We start from the raw sequence: 25,298 nt of genomic DNA on the forward strand, positions 1-25,298 counted from the left end.
GCTTTTAAATCGGGTTATAACATCACATTTATTTGTGAAACAATTCATCACCAAATCATAAGTATATTATTAACTTTCATACAATAAAAAAATATAAAGTCAAAAAATAAATAAATATTAAAACAAATAATATAAACAACCCCCGTAATACGGGGATAAAAACTAGTATATAAATAGATAGATAGAAAAGGGTTTAAATAAAAATACATAGTTTTGTAGGAAGAGTAGGAAGAACATAAAATTTAAAGTAGGAAACTATGTAGCTTAAATCATAAATCTTTTGTTATCCTACTCTAAATTCGTGACCATGATGTCGTGTATCACTCGAGCTTTAAACGAGCCGGGCTCGAGCTTGATTTTTCAGCTCGACAAATAAAATGAACCGAGCTCGAGCCAGCTCGATTAAGTTGAGCTCGAGCTCGAGCACACTCTGGCTCGACTCAACTCAGCTCGTTTATAGCCCTAATTTGAATGAATATCCAATCCAGCAAACAAATATTAAAAAAACAAAACAAAACAAAACGTAAAGTGAGGAGATATTATTATTTTCTTTGTTTCGGTCATCCTCTCTCTGTTGATTTGATTTGATTTGATTTGACAAGACAAGACGGTTTGTTTCCACCAATCTCAAAACCTTTCTTCATTGATTTGATTCCAACCAAATTGGATCGATCTCTTCTCCTCGTCATCGGTATAATTCATTCTTCATTGTTGATGATTTCGGTTCATCTTTAGCTTCGGATTTTCAGTAATTGTTATCTTAGGGTTTATAAACTCATCATGACTTTGATTATTCAGGAAAACCTATAATTCAATATGTATGGATTATTATCATGAAAGAATCTGTTGCTTATATAAAGCTGAGTTTGATGATATTAATCTAATCTAGGTGTTATTTGCTATTGAGCATTTCTTTCTACAGGAACAATGTCTTTTGCTAGACCTAGACCTAGACCTCATCACACAGAAAACAGTCGTCAATATCCTGGATTTTCATTGGGAAGAAATGATCCTTACATGTATGCCACAAACTATAACACCACCCATGACTTCTCAAAGCAGTACAATTATGTTGACCCTGAAGTTTTACCTTCTCATAAAAGGAGGAAATTTTCAGCAACTAATTGGGAAACTTATGGTAATCAACCCTCAGCATTTGAGTTTTTCCCGACAGGCTCTAGGATCACTTCAACTAGCTATAAACATGACCGTGCAAGATTTGAAGACAAAGATTCTCAATTTATGTCACGTGATGAAATTGAGAGGTTTTCTCCTTCAAGAAAAGATGGCATTGATGCTTTGCAGGAAACGCACTTACGCTACTCTTATTGTGCGTTTCTTCAGAACCTTGGACTTCGCCTCCAACTGTAAGTGAAGCGTTTAAATTTATTGTTAATATTAATTTTAAATTAGGCAATACAGACCTTTGTGTAATTGTGCTCACTTTGTTACTTGACAACATTCAACATTGCAGGCCACAAACTACTATTGCAACTGCTATGGTTCTATGCCACCGGTTTTTTGTCAGGCGGTCGCATGCATCACATGATAGATTTGTAAGTTTATACATAGTTTCTTATTGCATGGAAGTTATATTTCTATTAGAATTATTTTTAAATTTTTTGAACAATTTACTGTGCAGTTGATTGCTACTGCTGCTCTTTTTCTTGCTGCAAAGTCTGAAGAGACACCTTGCTCTCTGAACACCGTTTTGAGAATATCCTCTGAAATTTTTCACAAGCAGGATTTTAATGTGCTTTGCTATACACTCCCTGTGGTGAGTACACAACTTTTGTAATATTTTCGTGACTTATATTAGGCCTGTAAACGAACAAAACGTTTAGTGAACCGTTCGACTTGAAGTTCGTTTACTTAACAAACAAAGGAGCATAAACAAAGTTTTTCGTTCATTTAGTTAAACGAACGAACATGAAGGCATGTCGTTCGGTCATTTATGTCCGTGAACATTTGTTCAGTTAAATTAATATATGTTTATTCGTTTACGTTCACTAGTTTACATTTGTTCATTTACATTCGTTTTTGCAGTTAATGAACGGACACTAACACTTTCATTTTCATAACAAACGAACACGATCATGAAAATCGTGTTCGTGTTCGACTGTTCGATTGTTTGTTCGGTTAAAGTTAAATGAGCGAACACGAACACATATTCTTCGGTTCGTTTAAAAGCCTAATCTGTATGATATTGTATGTCTAATGACCCATAATTTAACAGGATTGGTTTGATCAATACCGGGAGAGGGTGATTGAAGCTGAGCAAATGGTTTTAACAACTTTAAACTTTGAGCTTAACGTGCAGCATCCGTATGCTCATCTTACATCAATTCTTGACAAATTAGGGCTTGCACAGACTCTTTTGGTCAACCTTGCTTTGAGCTTGGTTAGTGAAGGGTGAGTCATCATTTTCCTTTCCAACTAGATTAATGGAATTATATGTGAATTTCAAATTTTATGGTGCGTATGTTGTTTGATAATGATCACATATGAAATAATTTTATAGAACAGGATATGAAGATTGTGCACTTTTCTAGTTGATCAAGTAATCTTTCTTGTGTTCTCTTGTACATGTGGCATGTGTAGTTGTCGTTATTAAATATTGATTTATTTGGATTGAAATATAATTGTAGGATGAATAGAAGAGTAGCATGCATGCACGCCTTTATGATTTTCTTAGCTGGTGGATATGCAGTTTTATTTCTCACTGAAGTTGACCAACCGATGTGTTTGGAATTTGGATGCAGTTTCTATGAAATTTAACTTAACCTCATTTTGGCTTATCTAAGATTGCAGTTAACCTACAGTTTGGTTGGCGGTCAATTTCTTAAAATGAAATCACAAAACAAAATTATAAATCTATAACTATTATTATTATACTCTGATCAACTACCTCATCCAAAAGAATTTTTATTGTATCTGAATAGACTAAGAAAAGAATAAAGAAATTTAGTACGAGCTTCGAGATTTCAATATAATGTAAAATTAGTTTAGTATGTGCATGTCTGTTGGCTCTGGTAGTTATATCCATGCTAGGTATGGGGTTGGAATGTTGGATAAGGGCTCTAAACTTGTTCAGGTTTTATTTTAACTATGTTCATCTTTTGGCTGGGTCAAAAATTTAGGTTGACGCATGCTATTTTTAGTTTTATGTATGTGACATGTTATCAATAAAATATAACTAAGTTGACTTAAATAGAATGCATTCTTCACTGTATATAGGTGTCAATAATTGTTTAATAAAATTTTGGTAGTGTGGCATAATGATACTGCTATGTGGTTATTGTCACCGTGAGTGATGTTCTTGATACGTGCATCTAGATGTTCAATGGTGTTGATAGTAAGTCATCTTTCTATATAAGTACCACTTTGTTAGTACTTAGTAAAGGAAAAATCATTGCTCACTTTAACCCAATACTTTTATTGGTATTTTTTTCGGTTGACTTGACCTTCTGACTTCCAACTGTGTGTAATAGTTGATGTAGTTGCTTAATCTAAAGTCTTATAGTTTGTTGGATAATAGTGAGGCAACTAAAAGATGTAACATATGTGAAGGGTTGTCTTGCGCAAAGGGTATGCAGGATAAGCACTAGAGGTAGCAAAATGGATGGTTCGGGCTTTGTAATTATAATTAGTTATTATTAAGTTAGTTGTGTTTAGCCAACAGGCCCGAGTTAGGTTTATCTAGGGTTGTATATTGAGGATTCCTCGTCCATTGTAATCATAGTATTCAATTTAGATATAATTTTACAGGCTTGTTGGGTAACAGGTCCAAGATTGTCCGGGTCGTAACAGTTAATATTTTAAACGTGTCAAAATGGTTCGGTTGGTCAGGTTCTCCTCCATTGTAATCACATATTCAATTTGGATATTATTTTACGGTCTCTTTTACCGGCTTGTTGGGTAATGTTGTTCAGATCGTAACAGTTAATTCTTAAAACGCGTCAAAATGGTTGGGTTGGTCGGGTTTGAAACACTTCATAGTCAATTGGTCATTTCTTTTCCTGAATTTTACTTATAATCAACAGTTTTAAGTATGTCTAAAGTAACCTTTTACTAAAATGATACTCTGATTTTGAAATTAAATGGTTTAGGAGGTTTTATGTATTTTGATCTGTACGACTCGTTTATCTTAACCATTTTATTTGAATTTACCCATTTTACATGTTAGGGAAGGCATAAACAAATGGGTCAAAGTCTCCAATAAGCACATTTCATGCTTGGAGTCTGTGTGCCTCATAAGTGGCCCGGTTAGCTTAGAGCTGCTGCAAGTTTTGCTCGAGTAAGAAAAGATAAAATAAAATTCGTATATTAAAACATGTATATTGGCACACATCCATAGAAAGAAGGCTTTCATAGGATGACAAAATGTTAGTCAAATTAGTTGGTTTTGCTTATTCAATTAGCCTGCTGGGGTTCAATTCTGCACAAGATGATGTACACCAGATGCTGCTTTCTTTTGTGGTAAGAGAAAATTGCTTTGGCCCACCCGCATTCTAACTTGGGATACTTATTACAGTTTTGGTAATTACTAAGAACTTTAAAGCTGATGTGCCAGATCTTGATGCTACAAATGGTTTGTTAATTGTCATAAGTTGTTTAATAATATGTTATCGACTCGTCTTTTGCGTTTCGTGTTATTTTCTAAATTTTCATCATTTTTATGTAGGCTACGTAGCTCGCTTTGGCTTCAGTTCAAACCACACCAGATTGCTGCTGGAGCCGCATATCTTGCTGCAAGATCATTAAATATGGATCTTACTTCATGTCATAATGTCTGGCAAGAGTTCTACACACCTCCATCTGTGCTAAAAGGTATGTACTTTCACGGGTCGGGCAACTTGGTTAACTGTCTCGGTCAGCTTGTTTGACCCATAGTTGTTAAATGTAAGGCCCCGTCACCGGTGCCTCACATTTGGGTGTTGGATTTACTCATCAACATAATTCTAATCATCAGAGTTAATTAAAAACATTCGCGGAATATAAAACTTTCACAAACATTACATATTAAATCTTAACTTGTCTTAAAACATTCTTGTTTTTCAAAACAAAAACATTTAAATATAAAACTTCATCAGTCTTCAGATGCCAGACCCTTATTCTTCTGCCATGTGTCCCCGCTCAAGCCAGCTGTCTCATTAGTCAGCTACGCTGAGTGAGTTCTAGTTAATCATACATTATACCATACATACACATACCTTCAATTATGCATCCGAAGACACATAATAATTACTTTACTACTTTACTTTCATTACATAAGTTTATAAATACGTTCATACTTTATTACTTTCATACTATATAAATTACTGTCCTTTTCTATCTCAGATATTATTAGGGTCTGGTCCCTCTTTCCTTTGTCTATCTCAGATATTATTTAAGGTATGATCCCTTTCTTGTCTATCTCAGTTATTATTAGGGTCTGGTCCCTCTTTCCTTTGTCTATCTCAGATATTATTTAGGGTCTGGTCCCTTTCTTGTCTATCTCAGATATTATTAGGGTCTGGTCCCTTTTTACTTCTCTATCTCACATATTATTAGGGTCTGGTCCCTTTTTACTTCTCTATCTCAGATATTATTAGGGTCTGGTCCCTTTCTTCTCTATCTCAGATATTATTAGGGTCTGGTCCCTCTTTCTTTATCTTCGTACATAATGTCTTTACATACCCATAACATACATACTTTCTTTAATCATTCATACATATTCATATATTGTACATATATCTGTCATACACATTCAATAATCATAAACATAATCATAAACATACCTCCCTTGTTAGCACGTGCAATATCCGAAAATCGTTCACGTACCGACAAGCTTTCAATATACATACCTCCCTTGTTAGCACGCGCAATATTCGAAGATCGTTCACGTACCGACAAGCTTTCATTCACATTTAAGATATATTTACATAACATATAAACAATATAAGGCATACACTTACCAGTTAAGGTAAGTGTATTAACTATCACATCGAGTATGCACACAGCCCCGAAAACATAACAAGGAAATGGGGCTAGAAACTCACCTGGATCCTGTTTCTTTCTCCATTAATTGTGAACCCCTTCTTTAATTGAGCTCTGCTAACTGTATATGAGTTACACGTATCAATACTCGTCCTATCGTTTCAAATTACTTTTACTTAGATTTTAAGCAAGCCTAGCATTTAGCGAACTTGTTGTAAGCAAACTTATATGTAGGCGAACATATAAGTAAGCGAACTTATGTTAAGCGAACATATCAGTAAGTGAACTTATGTTAAGCGAACATATCAGTAAGCGAACTCATGTTAAGCGAACTTAGCATTAAACGAACTTATCATCAGGCGAAATTGTTTGAGGCGAACCTATATACGTGCGAACTTAGCTATATGCGAACTTAGCCGCACGCGAACTTAGCTAGAGCGAACTTATTAGTAAGCGAAGTTGCCCAGCAGCGGCTACAGGTTTGATTTTAACCCCGTAAGCTCCTTTGTTCCAACATGATATGATGCTAACCAGTCCCGTAAACATTCCCATGATCATTTTCGGATAAGACTCGGCCCGGAAAAGCATAAAGTTTGGACCTTTAAGCTAAAACGTTCAATATTAGATCTACGTTTTATTTTAAACGAGCCGTATGCAGCCGTAAGTTCGTTAAGTTCGTTTCTAACATCAAGTTTGCTACTTTAATACTCGTTTATAACCGATCTACCCTAGATTCAAGTCTCAAGATTATCCGTTCATAAAAAGTAACCTTTTTTAACAAAAACGTACCTTTGAGGTTTTTGTATGAAATCACTCGAGATGCTCAAAACCATATCAAACGAACTCCGATTTGAGTGATTCAAACGGCCACGGAACCGTCTCGTCCCGATCTACAAACCCATCAGCTCACCTTCGCCGGAACCCGCCGCTACAGTCGCCGGAATAGCTGAACAGTCGCCGGAATCTTCACCTTTGAGCTGCTGCGGTTTTACTGATAAAAACCGGACTTCCAAACCTCTGATCGAAGATCTTTTTGGTGGAAATCTTCATTTATATGTCAGGAATACTCGGTTAAAATTTAGACCGATCCGACGGCTAGATCTCCGGGAATCTTTGTCTTTGTGGGTGTTTTTCTCAAAAACGGGAATTGGGTTAAGTGTGTGTTTTGATGGTGTAGGCTATGGTGTGGAGATGTATGAAAATGGAAAGGATTAGGGTTTTAAGGGGTATTTATACTCCATTAAGCCCATGGACCTTAGGCCCATCTTTCCTTTTTGGTCCATAATTAATTACATCTAATTAGCCTACTTATCCTTCCATCTTTATTATTTTATTTCTCTACTAACTTAAGTAAACTTCTCCATCTTAAATAAATAATATATTAATTATTTATTTATAGAAATTTCGGGATGTTACATTAAAAGCGGTCGCTTTTGGCGCTTAGGCACATTTAATGGGCGAAGCGAATTAATTGCGATTTTAATGCTTCAAGCGCTGACCTGTAACTGTTCCCAAATGGTATGCGAAATTAAAACTCCCATGATTTAAGGCTCAACCTCTTCCTATTCTCAAATAAAACTAAAACTCCACTATTTAAGGGTTCAACTAGTTTATTATTTAATAATATAATATTTTCTATACGTTTTAATTCCTTTTTCTTATATTTATTATTTAGTTTTTTTATAAATAACACAATATATGCTGTTTAGTATATGTTTAGTATTTAGTCATGTTTATCATAATTTGATATATAAAATAATAATAATTATATAAGTATATATTAAATTTAAGATATACTTGTATAACTATTATTAATTTATATATCAAATTATGATAAACATGACTAAATACTATGAACTGTTTCAAGAATGAATCTTTTTTTTCTTATTAAGATGTTCTACTTTAGTTAAAATTTTGTTTTTTTAATGTGCGCTTTTTTTTTCAATCGGGCACTTTTTTTGCTCTTTTATTCTGGGCGCTAGGAAAAGCCTCAACGCTTTCGAGCGCTTATCGCATTTGATCACTATGGTTTGACCCGCTTTTGTTTTAGCAGTTTATTTTGTTTTTCATATCAACCGGTTTATTAAGAGTAGGTAAAACCGATTAACCGAACAGAAACAGAAATAACCGACAAGACTAATAACCAGTGGTTCGGCTTTGTTTTTTAAACTGAAAATTGCAGTTCGTTTTGGTTATGCCTTGTTTCACCAAACTTGCTTATGATGTTTGTTATTTGTCCTCAAAAGTTTCGGCTCAAACTCATTTTTTGGCTCAAACATTTCAATCGTAAGTGTAAACCTCAAACTCATTTCTTGGCTCAAACATCTCAATCGTTAGTGTAAACTGAAAACGGACCATAAATGTAAAACTAGGGGTGCAAACGAGTCGAGCCTGAGATCGACTCCATTTGACTTATGAGAGCTCAAGCTCTTTGTAAAAGCTCAAGCTCGGCTCATGAGTCGTTTTTTCATGCTCAAGCTTGGGCTCAGCTCATTTACTATTTATTAATTATTTGTATACATTTTTAGTTTTCTTTTAGTTATTTTGTCATGATTTTATATATAATAAATATGTTCTTAATATATTAGTTAAAAAAAATTATATTAATAATCGGCTCGTTTAGGCTCGAGAGCCATCTTGAGCTTCATAAGTGAAGCTCGGGCTTGTTTATTAAAGAAGTTTACTCTAAAGTTCGAACTCGCCTCAGCTCATTTAAGATTTGCTCGAGTCAAGCCTTTAACTAGCCGGTCTCGTGTAGCTCACGAGCCGGCTTGGCTCATTCACACCTTTATGTAAAACTGAAAACCTAAAACCGGTTTTTCTCCAGTTTTAAACTAAAACTGATCAGACCGACCCCTACAATCTGTTAATAAATAGGTTAATTTGCGGCATCCCATTTGCTTTTTAAATAACATATGATTGCTAATGGGTGAAGTAACATGTAAGATGGTAACATTGTATATTTGTTTGTTGCAGATGTTGTTCAACAGTTGATGGAGCTGTTTTGAAAGATATAACCTGAAAGATGTCACATTTTATATGTCAAGACTATTATTGGGGTATGCATGGGTTGGTTTGGTTGTTTATTTAGTTAGTTTTAAATATGTGTATTTTTAATCAACAAAAGGAAGAGATCTTTGATCAAGTTTGTTAAGTTTTCCATGACATTTCGCTTTGGTTATTTGGTAGTCTTTTTTAGAGATGCATCCCATGGCCAAAATGGTACATGAAACAAAGGCCATGTTTTTTTATCGTTTTTCTTTTTTACTTGTAACATCCTTGTTTTTGGTTTAGGGTGTATCAATATTTCTATAAATATTTTTGGTTAGCGGTGTATTGATACAGATCTAGTTTACTCGACTCGTAACTTGTGGTAGTGTGCCCAAGTTAGAGTTTTTGCAAATTAGCCATCAAATTGGAGACGCAAATCGGTTCTAATGGTGCTGTAAATACACACTTTTGGGGAACGATATCTATACAAGTTTTCTTTATGTTATATACTTTATAATTCCATATCAAAACTTGTGAAATTAATGGGTTAGAAACATTACCTGAGATGATTTAAACATGATAGAAATCGTTTATATCAAATATGGCGGTTTTGAGCTAATATTAAAACTAAAGTGTTGGTTGTTATACTCATCCTAATCGGTTAGTAATTTTTTATGTTCTTGAAGGTTTCTAACTAAATCATGAAATGGGCATCTAGGGGCGTAAACTTATCATATATTATGTATATGATATTGATTGATCAAAATTCATTTTGTGTTGGAAGTAAACTAAAGTTATTGTCCGAATGTATTAACTTCGACCACAGTTTGAATATAATTAATACCGGTGAAATTGTTATATATGCCTAAATTAGCGGAAAATGATGTGTTGTCTTGTTTAATCGGCAAGGATTTGTATGTTAGATAATTTGTACCTAATATATTATGGTTGAGGTGTTTTGTGTGCAATTATAAATTGTCTACCGTGAAGATTTTTAAAGATAAAGATGTGAAAATTGAAGATATCATCTGTAGCATTAAAGCTTTGGGGGTCCAAAATTAGAAACATTTTGTGGTTAAAATGGTGCAATTATAATGAGTTTACTTGACACCAACTTCTTTCTATCTCAAGTTTTCTCAAACTATACCTTTCACCTAAAAATAGAACATCTACAACCAATATCTTGTGAAGTGATGGGAACCTCTACTACAACCACTGACGATCAATATACTAATTAAGGATACGACGAACAAACGAAAGCTCGAGCAATCAAAAGATAACCTTACTTTGATCAACATATAAGGTACCGATCCTTCGTCCACCACTTATTGCTCTCATATTTGATTCATAACCTTGCTTTGATCAACATATAAGGTACCGATCCTTCGTCCACCACTTATTGCTCTCATATTTGATTCATATAACCCGATGTACTTCATGTACTTTTTAGGCTCCTAAGATCTTCGGAATATCGATTCATTTGAGTAACCATTCATTTGTGTTCTAAATTACTTTTGACTTTGATGCCACATGATAAGATTATGATTAGTTGTACATATAATCGCATGTTTATTCGTTATACTGTTATAGTGATATAAGATTACTATAGCTATTCTTTGGAATTATATGAATACAACAATTTGTAACGAATATGAATACAACAATTTGTACTTCGTTACCCTAAGCGCTCGCTTCTCATGGAGTGTCCCACTCGTATGTTATTAAGGCATCGATAACATGTGCTCCTTCTGTGACGGAGAGACTAGCTCACGGCGTCTCTTAAGTACACGTGTGGTACATATGTCTATTAGGAGGCGTATGGATCGATCCTAGTTATTTTAAGTAGGTGGATAACGGGTATGCCAACTCGCCATCTCGTGTGACAAAGTACAGTATTAGCTACATGTATGTTGTCATGAGTTCTGTTTGGCTTTTGGATACATCCATATGATATGATTTAATTCATTGAAGTGTCTTACCTTGCATCTTAACTAACCATGTACCATATGATACCTTGAGATCATTTCTAATGATTATTGTGATTATTTGAGCCTATTATTCAGTACTGGGCATTCAGTTCATTTCGTAAAACTTTTGTACTCGCTGGTTCATTACTTTGGGTGGGGTGAAAAGAAAATAATAAACCATATGACTAATATGGAGAAGTTATTAGCTTTGTATTTTCGGATAACTACTTGTTTGTATTTTGAGTTTGAACTACCTTCAGTTGTATTTTCAATTTTTATATTAATGGAAATTATGTCTTTTGTTTATGAACCACTGACGGGTGAACGTAGAGAAGCCGTTAAGCGAGCTAAAAGATATAAATGCAAATACTTAACCAATTAATTTCATGGAATTATTTGACTATGGTTACTTGTATAATTGCAGGTATGAGGAGATAGAAGATGAAACCACGAGAACGTGGGCGAAAACGACGAAGAAAACGGAGTTGAAACGAGAAAGATATGAAGAAAACAAGAAACTGAGCAAGAGCTCGACCGTGGCTGTATTGACAGTGGGCCACGATCAAACTGGCACCAAAACCACATAATTCACCGTACCGTGGTCATTCTATTCACCGTGGCTGGACCAGATCACAGTCCGAGTCGTAACTGCAGTTTTTATTCCTCTTTTTTAGGCCGTTTTTAGGTGCCTTTTGACATATCCTTCACTTGGCAACGATTTTAGGCGAATTTGGGAGTGCAAAGCATTAGTGTGGGTAACTGTAATCAATTGTTTTGGTATTTGATTTCTATGATTAACACAATTGAAGTGATGATGATTAACCTAACCATGAGTGGCTATTTCCATTGGTGATCATCTTGGATGTAAGGTTTAATTGATACACTTTTTTATGCTTGAATTTCTAGAATAATGACTTTGCAATATTTGTTTGGTTGTTATGGTGTTTGATTAGTTGTTTGTAAATTATTGCTTGTGTTTGATCATAATCCAAACCATACGTTCTTGGTCCTATTGGTAATCAGGATATATGGGAGGAATTATGGTTGAATATTAATTAACTTATCATTTGGTAACAACCTTGCATTATATTAATCCAAGTACTTAGTTCCCTTTCATCACAAACAAGTAATCAAACATGAACTATGTCTATGTGGTTAAGTTCTAGTAAGCATGAACATTGTGTTGATTTAAACCTGAAATCTAAGATGGTCGCTTATTCTTAATCAGTTTATCAGTCTTAATCGTTGGTGCAAGTTATTTTATTTTTTTTAGTAATCAGTTCAAATCAATCAAAATCTGAAGTTACTTTTCATGCAATTTAGTTTAATTTAATTATTTATCTGTTAAAGCTACTAGTACACACATTCCACAAACTCTCTGTGTTCGACACCCACTTAGTGCTATCTATTTAGTTGTATCAGGTTTATTTTTGAGTGAGTCTTCGACCTCACGTCAAATTTTGGGGCCGTTGCCGAGGAGTAGTGCGCAACGTGTGTTAACCTTTGTAGTTCTTGTTTGTTATTTTCAGGTTTACGTTGGTTGTGTTAGTGTGCATGTACTTAAATGTGTATGCATACTAGAGGCTCCAACATGTCATCACCACTAGTCTTTGATCCCGAGATTGAATGGACTCTTAGACGAAACCGAGTGTTACTCCGGGAGAACAAACTTATTGGTTCTCCGACTGCATCAAACATCACAATTGAATTACCGGCTCCCACTACGGGTCAAACATTTCCAGCCACACCTCCACCGATTACTACTACCATACCTACTTCATCGAGTGAAATAAAACCAACTTACACAACCGAGCCTATAAACACTCAATTCACTTACTCAGCGTCATCAGCATTGCCACCTACTTCCAATCTTATTTCTGCTTTTGATCCATCATCATCCCAACAAAACCAACAACCAATTTTTCAACTACCACAATCAAGTTTCCGATATCAACCACCGCATTTTGTGCAATCTTCAAGACATAGAAGGTGATGGTTATGGTGATGGGTTTGACGGAGAGTCTAAGGGGTATGAAGTGGAAGGTTACTACATGGGGGGTGATGGAAGTCCAAGGGTGAATCAAGGGAACTTTGCCTATGCTCAAAGGCAACAAACGGAACCGGTGCAAGAATTTATTAGACAACCACCACCGGTTGTTCAACAACAAGTTCCACAACAAGTTCATCCACAAGGGAAACAACAAATGCGCCAACCATAATTTCAACAATTTGCACCTCCAAGGCCCATGTATAGGCAAATGGGTCAACCAAGAGTACCCATGGGTGTACCAAGTAGGCATGCAAGAGAGATGGTAAGGGGAACTGAAGCTCACTTTTGACCGGTCATCACTAATAATCCATCTCCGGTGGTTATTCCATAAAAACAACATGGAAGAACATTTGAGGTGAGAACCAGTTCACTCCAAAGTTTACCAAAGTATAAGGGTCTAGCAACGGAGGAGCCTTACTTTCACTTGGCGGAGTATGACTCCATTTGCAAAACGATTGGGGGGTTAAGGGTTTTCATCAGATGAGGTTAAGTTGGTTCTTTTTCAATTATCATTTAAAGATAAGGTGAAAAGATGGTTTTACAGATTGCCTTCCGCATCCATTTATACTTGGTCCGAGATGCAACAAAGATTTTTAGAAGAATTTTACACGGCTTAAAAGACCAATGATGCAAGACGAATCTTGAGAACTTTCCAACAACAACCGGGTGAGATGTTTCATGAAGCATTTGAGCGGTTTAACATGATGATTAAGAATTGTCCTCACCATGGTATTGCTCTTTGGGAATTGTTTAATGCTTTTCATGAGGGGTTGAGCATTGAAGGTGAGCGTGATTTGAGGTCAGTTACAAATGGTACATTTGGTACTAATTATGAACAAGATGATTGGGCATTTTTGGAGCAAATGGTGGTCACATCAAAGAGAAAGGCCCAAACCGCAAGAAGAGCAAGGCTGACAATTGGAAGACCACAAGTGCATGCCGTGGAAGATGGAGGCGTACAAATCACGAATCAAGTAATTGATGTTTATACGAGTTGTAATGAATTGGGTCATGCATCGGATGTGTGTACAGTGGGACAGGTACAAGTGGAGGAGGTGAATGCACTTCAAGGTCAAGGGGGAAGTGGTAGAAACTATGATATGAACTCAAACACTTACCACCCTGGATTGAGAAATCATCCAAACTTTCTCTATGGGAATCCGGTTACTCAATCCAATCCAAATTTCCAAGGGAATTAAGGAAATTATGTTCCTCACCAACAATATAACAATCAAGGGTTTCAAAGTCAATTTCAACAAACGGGTGGTGGTCAAAGTGGGTCTTTGGGTCAAAGTTCTTCAAGTGGGAATGAAGTCATGGATATGCTTAGGATAATGAAACAAGACATGCAAAGGAGAAATCAACTTGATGAAGTGCGCATGCAAAAGGATGAAGTCTGTAACAAAGCCATCCAGTCGTTGACCACTCAAATGGGTCAACTTGCAACCGATGTGGTGAATTTAAAGAAAAACAGCTCGAGCTTAAAGAAGGGGAACAACGTGCATATCAATGCAGTAAGTATTTTATCTAATTTTGGAATTTCTAGTGTTCAAGTTGATCCAACACCACAATTTGTTGAGGGGGTGGTGGAAGATATTAGTGATGAGATTGAAAATATGGGTAATTATAAAACAATTTTTCAAAATACCACTGAATTACAACCGAATGAAACATCTTTTTGTGAAAATTGTTCTTGTAATAACTGTTTAAATGACAATTAACCAAAATAAGGGATGAGAGGGTTGATAATAATATTATCCCGAGTAAACTTCAAGACCCAGGAGTGCCCCTTTTATTAATCCAAATTGGTGAATTTAAAACAGATTAGACACTGCTAGATCTTGGAGCTTGTGTTAGTATCATGCCCGGTAGTTTATATGATTTGTATGAGTTTGGTCCACTACAAAAAGTGAACACCACCGTGGTTTTAGCTTATCAAACCCATACACTTCCCGAGGCGTGATATATAATGTGATGGTACATGTGGAGGATTTATGTTACCCAGTTGACTTTTTAGTACTTGATTATGCTAAAAATGTAACTAGCACACAACCCACAGTCGTATTGGGTAGACCCTTCCTTACCACTTCAGTTGCAGTATTTGATTGTGCTAAGGGGACGTTGGAATTAAATATGGGAATCATGATAAACTGTTATTATTATTTGAAAATACTACTGACACTCTTGTTGACAAGGAAAGCCTGAAGGCGGATTTTGTTAACAGGTGTGTATCCTTGAGCAAGGATCACACGAAAGTGAAGTGTTTTGTGATTGACAGGTTAGCTGAGAAGAAAGAAGTTGAGCATCAACAAAGTGAGAAGGTGGTAGAAAAAGGTGGCCGACCAAGGAAGACGAAAGTGAGACATCCACCTAACCTAAATGATCCAGGGTGGAGGATGAGGATGTTCGGGCCCGACCCTGGTTTGCCGGAAAACTAGCAACAACTGCATGAAAAAGAGCGTGCTTATAACGAGAAGGCTGAATGGGAGTTGGCCAGTCACCCACCTTGAATGTCATAAAAGTTTCAAAAAGGTGGTAATTGTATATTTTGTATATTTTTATTTTTAGTTTGCTTTATAGTTTCTAGTTTGTTTGTTATTGATGGTATTCTAAGCTACCATCTTAGGAAAAACTAATTGTGGGGAAATTCCTATGGATTTCTCTTCGACACTGTGTTGGGGAAAACACGAGTTTTTCATGAATGGAAGTGGAGTTTTAATTAGTAATGTCTTTGTTTTAATCTCTACAATCCATACATTGGGGACAATGTATCCCAAGTGTGGGGATGGGGGAATTTTTCGTTTTCAAAATTTTTATAAAAAAAATAATATAAAATAATAAAATAAAAAAAAAATAAATTAAAAGAAAACCGGAAAGTGGTAAGATGGTGGGGTAAGGTTTTGGTCCCTTTATATGGTCACAATTCCCTTGTGGACAAGTTTGCCTAGTTGTTTTAAAAGTGAGGTAGTGTAGTATTCTAGCCAAGGTTAGCATGCTTTCGGTACAATAACCTGCATAACATGTCCAGTGAAGATTGGTGAGAGAATTGATATTCTCCGATAGAATTTGTGCAATCAATGCATTTCGAGACCTTAGCTTGGCATGGGTGCAAAAGTGATAGAGGCAATTAGGTTAAAGCCTCGTCTGGATGAGTGCGAGTGTGGGCTTTGGGGGTTGGGTCTCATACATTACACATATGAGCGTGGTTAATGATTGGTTCGGGGGTTGGTTACCTTAGAAAACATTATTGGAGTTATTCTTTTTATTCAATCAAACCCGATGTTAAATTGCGTGACGATCCGGCTTAGTAGGTGTTTCTTTGTATTTGTAATTGTTTTAGTACTAATCAACAGGAAATATTAGGCATTATGTATATTTGCAATTTTAAAAAAAAGTGAGATTCAATATTCAAAGTATTATGTATTGAGTGAAAAAAAATAGAAGTTAGTGGTGTATATAGTTGTTTATTTCATTTTTTTACTTAGTTTGTTTGTAATAAGCTGAATCGAATCGTTTGAGCTACTTTAAATATTCTCTTTCAATACCCTTACACATAGCTCCGTTATATCCCATTTTAAGCCCTCTTGATTTGCATTTGTGTCAAAGCATTTATATATGTGAATATTTGATGATTGTACAAGCGTATGCTAAGAGAATCGATTATAGTTGAAAATGTGTGAATGATCATCAAGAAGAGAGTTAATGTATGAAGGTGTGTTATGTATGGGTAAAAACCGAAATCATGTTAGGGTTGATTAGAATTCTATGGTTTAAATATAATATCAAGTATACTTGTGCAAACCGATAGTAAATAGGGAATAGGGTATGACTAGGGATCTTGACTAAACCGGAATTGAGGTATGTATGGTGGCTATAATTTAAAAATAAAAATAAATATATTGTTTGAGGTGTTGTTTGGGGGAAAGAAACGGTTAAGTGTGAGAATGATAGTGGCACGTCAGCTCATCCGGGGTGGGATGTTACAGTTAGGGTTGTGGGCGGCTCAAGCAAGGGGAGGGGTGAGTTTGCATAATTTTTTTTATTGCAAAACCAAGTATTAATCTATCCCTTGTTGTCACTTTTTATAAAGACCGATATACAAATTTTGTCCTTTAAACATTGTTGATTTACTGATTAGGTCATTTAAAAAGTTTACTTTAAGGCATTGTCCTTTATATAACATGTTTATTTGATTTTCGTCCTTTTGACTAACCACTATCCAAAATCCTTGTTAAGTTATGGTATTTGCCAATCACATGAGGGTATAAATGTAATTCTAATCCTTTTTTTAAACTAATATAATTAAATTAATACATATGATAAATGAATATTAATTTAGTCATAAACTAAAGTCAAATCTGATTCGCAACCTATACCAACAGTCTCCACCATGTCGTTCTAACACCACCAATCCACCACCACCCCCTGCAACCATCGTCGGAGCCCCCAACTACAACAACCATTAACTTCTTTGTCGACGGCTACAGGTGCAAACATTTTTTGTCGGCAACTGCTATCTTCTCTGCCCACTACCTGCAACTTCCGCTTGATCTCTCTACCTCTTCTCCATCATCTGTTTTCGCAAACTAGAAACCACCATACTAACCCGAGAAATAACCACCGACTCCCTCACCACAAGTCAGTTTTCTAGCCAACCACCAATGTTACCGCCAACCAAAACCCTCTGTCTCCAACCCCTTCCCACCTTCAACCAACACGTTGATATTCTACCCGCACCATGCAGAAAAAGAAACTCCCAAAACCTTATGGAGGTTTTCAAACCCTCGATGCAAATAACAATCGATTTGTCGACGAAAATGAAAATGTTGATAAGTAACTGAATTGCTAGCAATCGCACCGGTTTGACATAACCTAGGTTCTAGATCAGAAATAATGAACTGTTTCAAGTGTTTTTCAATCATGTTTGCAATCTGAGTGGGGGATGAGAATGATTCAGGTCTAGAAATGGTGACTCGCGGTTGTTGCATACTGTGATGGCAGGAGCTTGCGTCTTAGGTGGTAGCAGTGGTTGTGATTGATGGTGGAGCCGTGGAGGTCGATGTATGGGGTGAAGGATTCATCTTGGTGGTAATCGATAACAATGCTGTGGAGGTTGTGAATTTCAAGAGAGAGATGATATGGTTAAAGAAAGATGATGATGAGTGGGATCACATTATTTTGAATTATAAAGGTGGGTTAAGAGAGTTCACATGTTTCTTTGAAAGTTAAAAGGCCAATAAGCCCCTCATGTGCTAGTCACATGCCATAACTTAATGAGGATTTTGGATGGTGGTTAGTCAAAAGGACGAAAATCAAATAAATAAGTCATATAAAGGACATAGCCTGAAAAATAAACTTTTTAAATGACCTGATCCGTAAATCAGCAATGTTTAAAGGACAAAATTTGTATTTCCTGTCTTTATAAAATATAACAAGCTAGGTGATGTTTTATGAAAATCTAATGTAACCATTCGGGTTTTACCACATCTCAATGTAACCGTTACCTGACCCATTTAGGGCTCGTTCATTAATAATATTCCGCATTTACCGAGTTAATTAAATTATTTTGTTAATATTTAAGTATTTATAATTAAATCTTTAAGATTTTTACACTTTAGCCCGAATTATATAATCTTATCTCATATGTATCCAACCTCAAACTCCAGGGACCAGATTGTAACTTTGTGTTATAACCCATTACTTGATATGGATATCCAGGAACCCATACTCGTATCCACTTGGGTTTTCTTGAACCCGAATTCAAGAATCGCTATCTTGGGCAATAATTCTCATTTATTTAATAAAATTGATCTTGTGTATCGTTTAATATTGTCAACTTCGGACTAACCGATGATCTATACATGTTAATTATCGTATTGTGATCTATTTTCCATATTAACCTAACTGGCAGCCTATTGACCTTTTGATCACGAAATCGTTTATGATATTTCAATTAATTACAAAGATATATTCCTTATTAAGTGGCCGACCTTAACCCCTTATATAATTAGATTAGTTTGGCTGTTTAATTACTCATTGATACACCATCATCGCCGCCCACTGTCAAGATCTATTAAACCTCTTCCGTTTACTGTTTGAGGTAATTAAACACATAGATAGGATCGCGATGTCTTGTTCTTCATTAACCCTAGGATTAATTTGATCAAATATAACAGAACTGATCAAATCGATTTCTAGGGTTTGTATAATCAATCTGTTAGATCTGCTTTTGTATATAATTAATGGAAACCAGTTTTAATCGCACGTCGTTGGGAGCCCAGCTGGATAACTACATGTATCACAGGGGCAGGTCGCGGGTTCAACCCCCTGCACCCCTGATTTTTAGTTAATTTTGGTTATTTTTCTTTTAAACACTTAAATAACTATATAATATTAATAATACTAATTAATTAAAACCATTTTAATAAAAACCGACTTTGTAATACTCGTTTTTCTCACGTTTTCGTTCGTGTATATAAACAAATAAGCATATATGCATGTGTGTGTGTCTATATATATATATATATATATAAGTATATAATAACTTAAAAACTAATGTTTTGTTATATAAAAAAATCAACTAAACTAATTATATATATATATTTATAAAACTAAAAATAATATTTATCAAGATATGTTTTCATAAATCAAACTAATTATTTTAACTATTAAATCCTTATATATAATACTATATTATTATACTATTAACTTAATATTGTTTATCTAGTTGTCGTAATAAATCTTGTACTTTACTTAGCGTATCTGTTCTCTTTGTTCCTCATTAGGCTTTAACGTTCACGTGTGATTTCCCGCATTCTTATTGTCTCAATCACCTTTGTTCGTCTTTATAGTGAGTACCACATTCCCCATATTTTATTCGTCTTCCACATTTTGGGGACATATGCGTAACTATATTTTTATATATACTTATATACAAAACTGCAACTATTGTCTTATGTGCTAACGAATTGTACACCATACTTGTTATGTGCTTATGTGCTCATTGTGAATCGCATTCGGAAAGGTTCAACATAATCTCAGAAATAGTATGATCATACGTCAGTCGTTATAGCCATTGTGCTTCTCGACATCCCATTTATAATTGATCATTGTTTAATTTGTTATTCTCATATGATTTATTGCACTACTTATTTTGATATATTATATGCACACTAATCTGGCGTGTTGCTCACTCAACCTAGTGTTGACAAGTCTATTTTATTTTCAACGCATATGCAGGTTATCGTGTGATGTGAAGTAGTTGAAGTTGGAAGATCACTTAAGGAATTATATTAGAGAAAATTTAATAAGACAATTATTTTTGTGGTTATATTTGTTTGATGCTTTATTTATTTTTTCAGGATATTGTAATGAATATTTGTTTTCTTTGAAATTATTAAATAGATATTGAAATTTATAATGTTGCATGATAGTAACCTTGAGAGCTGTGGGCAATCAGTTCACGCCCCAACATTTCCGCCGTAGGTTGGGTGTGACAAATTAGTATCAGAGCCGAAGGTTTAAGATTGCTCGTTAGAGATTGCCGTAGACACATGTTTAGGAGCCCTATACGTGCTTATCTGTCTACCTTACGTGTTCTATTTAATTGTTTATTGCTTTCCTTAGTTAATAATTTCTTTATTATACTATTGTCATGCACACACACAGTGCTCCGAGTCTGTGCCTCAAAACTTAAATTTTTTATTTAAATTTAAAATCAATAACTAAATTGCTTTTATTTTCAGAAAATTTCTTAAGAATTCCCACCTGTTGTTTTCGCTCGTTCACGTTAGGGCTAGGTTATGTGACATGTCCCTATAATAAATGAAAGGGGGAGAGAAACTGTGAGTTGGGCATTGGCAAAACGGTTCCAAGAACCAAAGGTAAGACGCTATTCCTTACCTGGGAGGTAACCTAACCACAGTACTCGGCCCAATGGACCCGAGCGAGACCCAAAAATGCCATATGACCAACACCCTAGGCTATCAGTCGTGACCATATTAGTGGTTGCATTCCGTATAATATTATTTTAAACCGAATTCACGGTGATTCGTGGCTTAAATTCGGTAACCTTCCGATTATGGTGTTATGTTATTTTAAATGGTTAGTCGGGAATCCTAACTACCGGTTTCTCAACTTGTTTTCTTATTTTTTTTTTTTGAAGTAATCAATGTGGTGATTCACGAGATACTCCAACTAACCCTATTTTATATCGATGGTTCGTTATTTAGTTAGGGCAATTAAAATGCCATGGAACGCCCATGGGTCGTCCAACTTCATTGCATTGGTTGGGACAGTTAAAATGCCATGTATTGCTCATGGGCCATCCAACCCACCTGTTTTAATCGTTATTTAGTTGGTACAGTTAAAAATGCCATGTAACGTTCATGGGCCGTCCAACTACCCTACTTTTATTTGCTAATTTTGTTGGGCCATTCAAATTGCCATGGAAAGCTCATGGGAGGCCAACATCCGCAAATGCATTTCGTTAGCTATTATGAAGCTAACCTAACAGAAACTTAATACTTTTAACTAACCCCATCTCCTCATCCTAGTTATCTCACATTAACCTCATTAGTTACGTCAACTCATGAATATTTACACATATGATCCCTCAACTCATAAATCTTTACTCTTATTTTCTCGTACAATGTTGTCACTCATAGATCACCATCGTCACCAACACTCATATAGTTCACGCGATCGTCGCTTGCCTTCTAGGATCAAAAAAGAATTTGCTGCTGCAATGCCCACGATTGTCACACAGGTCCAGAGCCTTAATTCCAATGAATCCGCCTCCTCGGCCGCACCAAATAACTATGATTTCCGTAACTTTTTGAGCACCAAACCTCCATCCTTCTGTGGTGAGGAAAATGCCACCGCTTTGCTTCAATAGTTCAAGGAAATGGAAAACATCTTCATCCACTACGAATGTCCGGATGCCAAACGGACCAAGTTTGCCTCAAGCCGATTCGAGAGTCGAGCTGGTCATCTGGTGGAATGCCCTGAGGAATGACCAAGGGTCTGATTTGGTTGTGTCTATGCCTTGGGAAGAACTTAAGGAGACAACGAAGAAGAAATTTTGCTCGGAACACGAACTGCAGAGATTGGAGGCTGTATTCTGGAAACTTAAGCAGATTGGTGGGGATAACTCCACCTACTCTAACCGGTTTCGCAAGCTTAACCGTATTGTGCCCCACTTGGTAACCCTCGAGACTCGCCGTATCCAGAAGTACATCCGTGGTCTTCCGATCAACTTCTGTGATGTCGTCGTAAGTCGTGACCCGTTAACCATTGGTGAGGCGATGGACTAGCTGCCTCTCGCATCGATAGCCATGTTCAGGATGGAAACTTGTCTCACAAGGATTCCAAGCCTACTCCCGACAAGACTAAGACTGACTCCTCTACTGATGCCAAAGCTGAGACTAAGCCTTCCTACAACAATAACCGCTTCAACAAGAACAACAACAACAAACGTAAGCCCAACCACCAAATCTACTCCGTAAACCAACCCAACAACCAAGCTCCCAACGACCCTAATGCCCCGAACAAGAAAGCATACTTTGGTCCTCATCCCCTTTGTGCCAAGTGTAACTGTCATCATCCAGTTCAATCTCGTTGTCGGTTGTGCACTCAATGCAACCATTACGGCTACTTTGCTAACTTTTGCCGTGCACCGCCTGGTTCTCAATTTGTCCAAATCTGGTCTGCACCCCCTACTGCTAAACCTGCTCAGCCCAGTGTTCCTAATACCAGAGCTTGCTACCATTGCGGAGACCCTAACCATCTCTGTAACGCTTGCCCATTACTCACCCATGCTAACCAAGTCCATGTTATGCCTGCACTTCACCATGTTACTATTCACCACAAGCCCTGTTAAAACGTTTAAACACAAGCCAAGATCTAGCCACTAACATCGATACATTAAATACGATAAACACAAGATCGATACGTTAAATACTATTCATTACGTTAATGGTGGATAATAAGTTATGGAGAGAATCCGACATTGTAACGGTGTGGAATAACTTAAGGCTTGGATCTCTCTCACATTCAATGAATAGGATCAGCCTATTTATAGGCATAGACCCCATTCGTTATACAACACTAACGAATGGGGTGATCCTTTTCACTAATGGCTTCCCATACGTTAACTTAATCTCATATGTTATGCTTCCATAACGAATGGGGACTAACTTAACGATTAAACCTCCATTTGCTATACAGTCCATGGAGAATGGGCTTATACCTTAACGAATAGCTAGTCTATAACGTATGGACCTCATTCGCTATACAATCCATAGCGGATGGGCCATTTTGCATTAAATAAACAGACGAGACTATCTCTAACTTATTCAATCGCTACGGACACCAAATTGTGCACTAATAAACTCCCCCTTTTCCGTGGCTATCGAGTACTTTAACCTTGAATACTTTAACTACAAATCACCAGTCACAAATCATGCACTAACAAGCCCAAGTGTACCATGCACCATACTATACTGCTCAATCCTACCAAGTACAAACCTACCAACCTCAAGCCCCTCCCGTTTATGCACCGCAAACCTATGTTTCTCATATGCCTCAGCTTATGGCTCCTCCATCAACTCAAGATCCTGCAGTTCAAGCTCCTCCTTTGAACCAAGTTTCTCAAACCCCCCAAGGGTCCAATGGTGGTGAATGTGAGTCAAGCTCAAAGTTCTAGCAGCGTGGTGAATGGTACGTTTCTCATTGAAAATCATTATGCTTCGGTTTTGTTTGATATGGGTGCCGATAAGAGTTTTATATCTTTGGGTTTTGCGTATATTATTGATAAGCCTCGGGATAAGTTATCTAAACCTTTTACCGTAGAAGTAACCAACGGGAATTCAATTATGATTGATTTGGTAGTCAGGGATTGCATCATAGTCCTCAACTAAGTCGAGTTTCTTATTGACCTTATTCCGATGCAAATGGGTAGTTTTGATGTTATCGTAGAGACGGATTTGTTGACCTTTAATCGTGCGGAAGTATGTTTCGAAAAGTTCATTCGTATACCCCTCGAGAATGGTTGTATTATTAAAGTTTTCGATGACTAACGTCTAAGCTTAATATTATGTCGTGATTTCAAGTGCAACGTTATTTACGCAAGAAATGTGTTGCCTTCCTAGCTCTCGTAATGGAGAAAGAGTGGAAATAAAAGAAAATATTCGATATTCTGATAGTACGCGATTTTCCCGACGTTTTTCCGATGACGTCACTGGTCTTCCTCCGGTTCGTCAAGTTGAATTCCGAATTGATCTTATACCCAGAGCTAACCCCGTAGCTAAAGCCCCTTACCGTCTTGCACCTTCCAAAATTCAAGAACTTTCGAAAAATGGTTTTATTCGCTCGAGTTCTTCTCCTTGGAGCGCACCTGTGGTATTCGTTAAGAAGAAAGATGTTTCATTCCGCATGTGCATCGATTTCCATGAAGTCAACAAGCTTACCGTTAAGAATCGTTATCCTATCCCTCGAATCGACGATCTTTTCGATCAACTTCAAGGAGCCGCATGCTTCTCGAATATCGATCTCCATTCGGGTTATCATCAACTCCGATTTAGTGAAGAAGACATCCCCAAGACCGCTTTTCGTACTCGTTATGGGCATTACGAGTTCTGTGTTATGCCTTTTGGGTTAACTAACGCACCCATGGTTTTTATGGATCTCATGAACCGTGTGTGTAAACCATATTTGGACAAGTTCGTTATTTTTTCAATGATGACATCTTAATCTATTCGAAATCCGAGAGCGACCACAAGAATCATCTCCATTCTATCCTTGATCTGCTTCGAGAGGAGCAATTATACGTCAAGTTTTCTAAGTGCGAGTTTTGGTTGAAAGAAGTTCAGTTTTTGAGACATATCGTCAACGAAAAGGGTATTCTCGTTGATCCCGCAAATATCGAAGCTTTTAAGAATCAGAAATCACCTACTTTTCCTACCGAAGTTCGATCCTTTCTCGTTTTGGCGGGTTATTACCGTCGTTTTATTCAAAACTTTTCGAAGATCACATTGCCCCTCACCGCTTTAACACACAAAGGTAAGACCTTTGTGTGGGGTTCAAAGCAAGAAGTAGCCTTTGAAACCCTTAAGAACATGCTTTGCGATGCTCCTATCCTTTCTCTTCCAGAAGGAAGTGAAGATTTTATCATTTTCTGCGATGCTTCTAACCAAGGTCTTGGTTGTGTTCTCATGCAACGAGGCAAGGTTATCCTTTACGCTTCGAGACAACTCAAGGTTCATGAGAAACATTATAAGATGCATGATCTCGAACTTGGTGCTGTTGTATTT

General features: G+C 36.4%; 1 protein-coding gene and 1 pseudogene across 1 annotated transcript; one reads left to right on the forward strand and one right to left on the reverse strand.

Annotated features, from left to right (window-relative positions):
- The first annotated feature begins 1,017 nt into the window (after positions 1-1,017).
- On the forward strand, positions 1,018-9,374 carry LOC143573764 (cyclin-T1-4-like). Its single transcript, XM_077058561.1, has 6 exons — positions 1,018-1,367; positions 1,475-1,556; positions 1,643-1,777; positions 2,237-2,412; positions 4,685-4,830; positions 8,956-9,374. Exons 1-6 carry the CDS (start codon positions 1,018-1,020, stop codon positions 8,985-8,987), a joined length of 921 nt encoding a protein of 306 aa, XP_076914676.1. The 3' UTR covers positions 8,988-9,374.
- Positions 9,375-13,619: 4,245 nt separating this feature from the next.
- Positions 13,620-13,720, reverse strand: LOC143573768 (small nucleolar RNA R71; annotated as a pseudogene).
- Positions 13,721-25,298: the final 11,578 nt, after the last annotated feature.

Source organism: Bidens hawaiensis, unplaced genomic scaffold, assembly GCF_021521415.1.
Source record: "Bidens hawaiensis isolate Kalapana, Puna unplaced genomic scaffold, B.hawaiensis_p1.1 tig00026629_1, whole genome shotgun sequence".
In the NCBI taxonomy this organism is placed as follows: Eukaryota; Viridiplantae; Streptophyta; class Magnoliopsida; order Asterales; family Asteraceae; genus Bidens; species Bidens hawaiensis.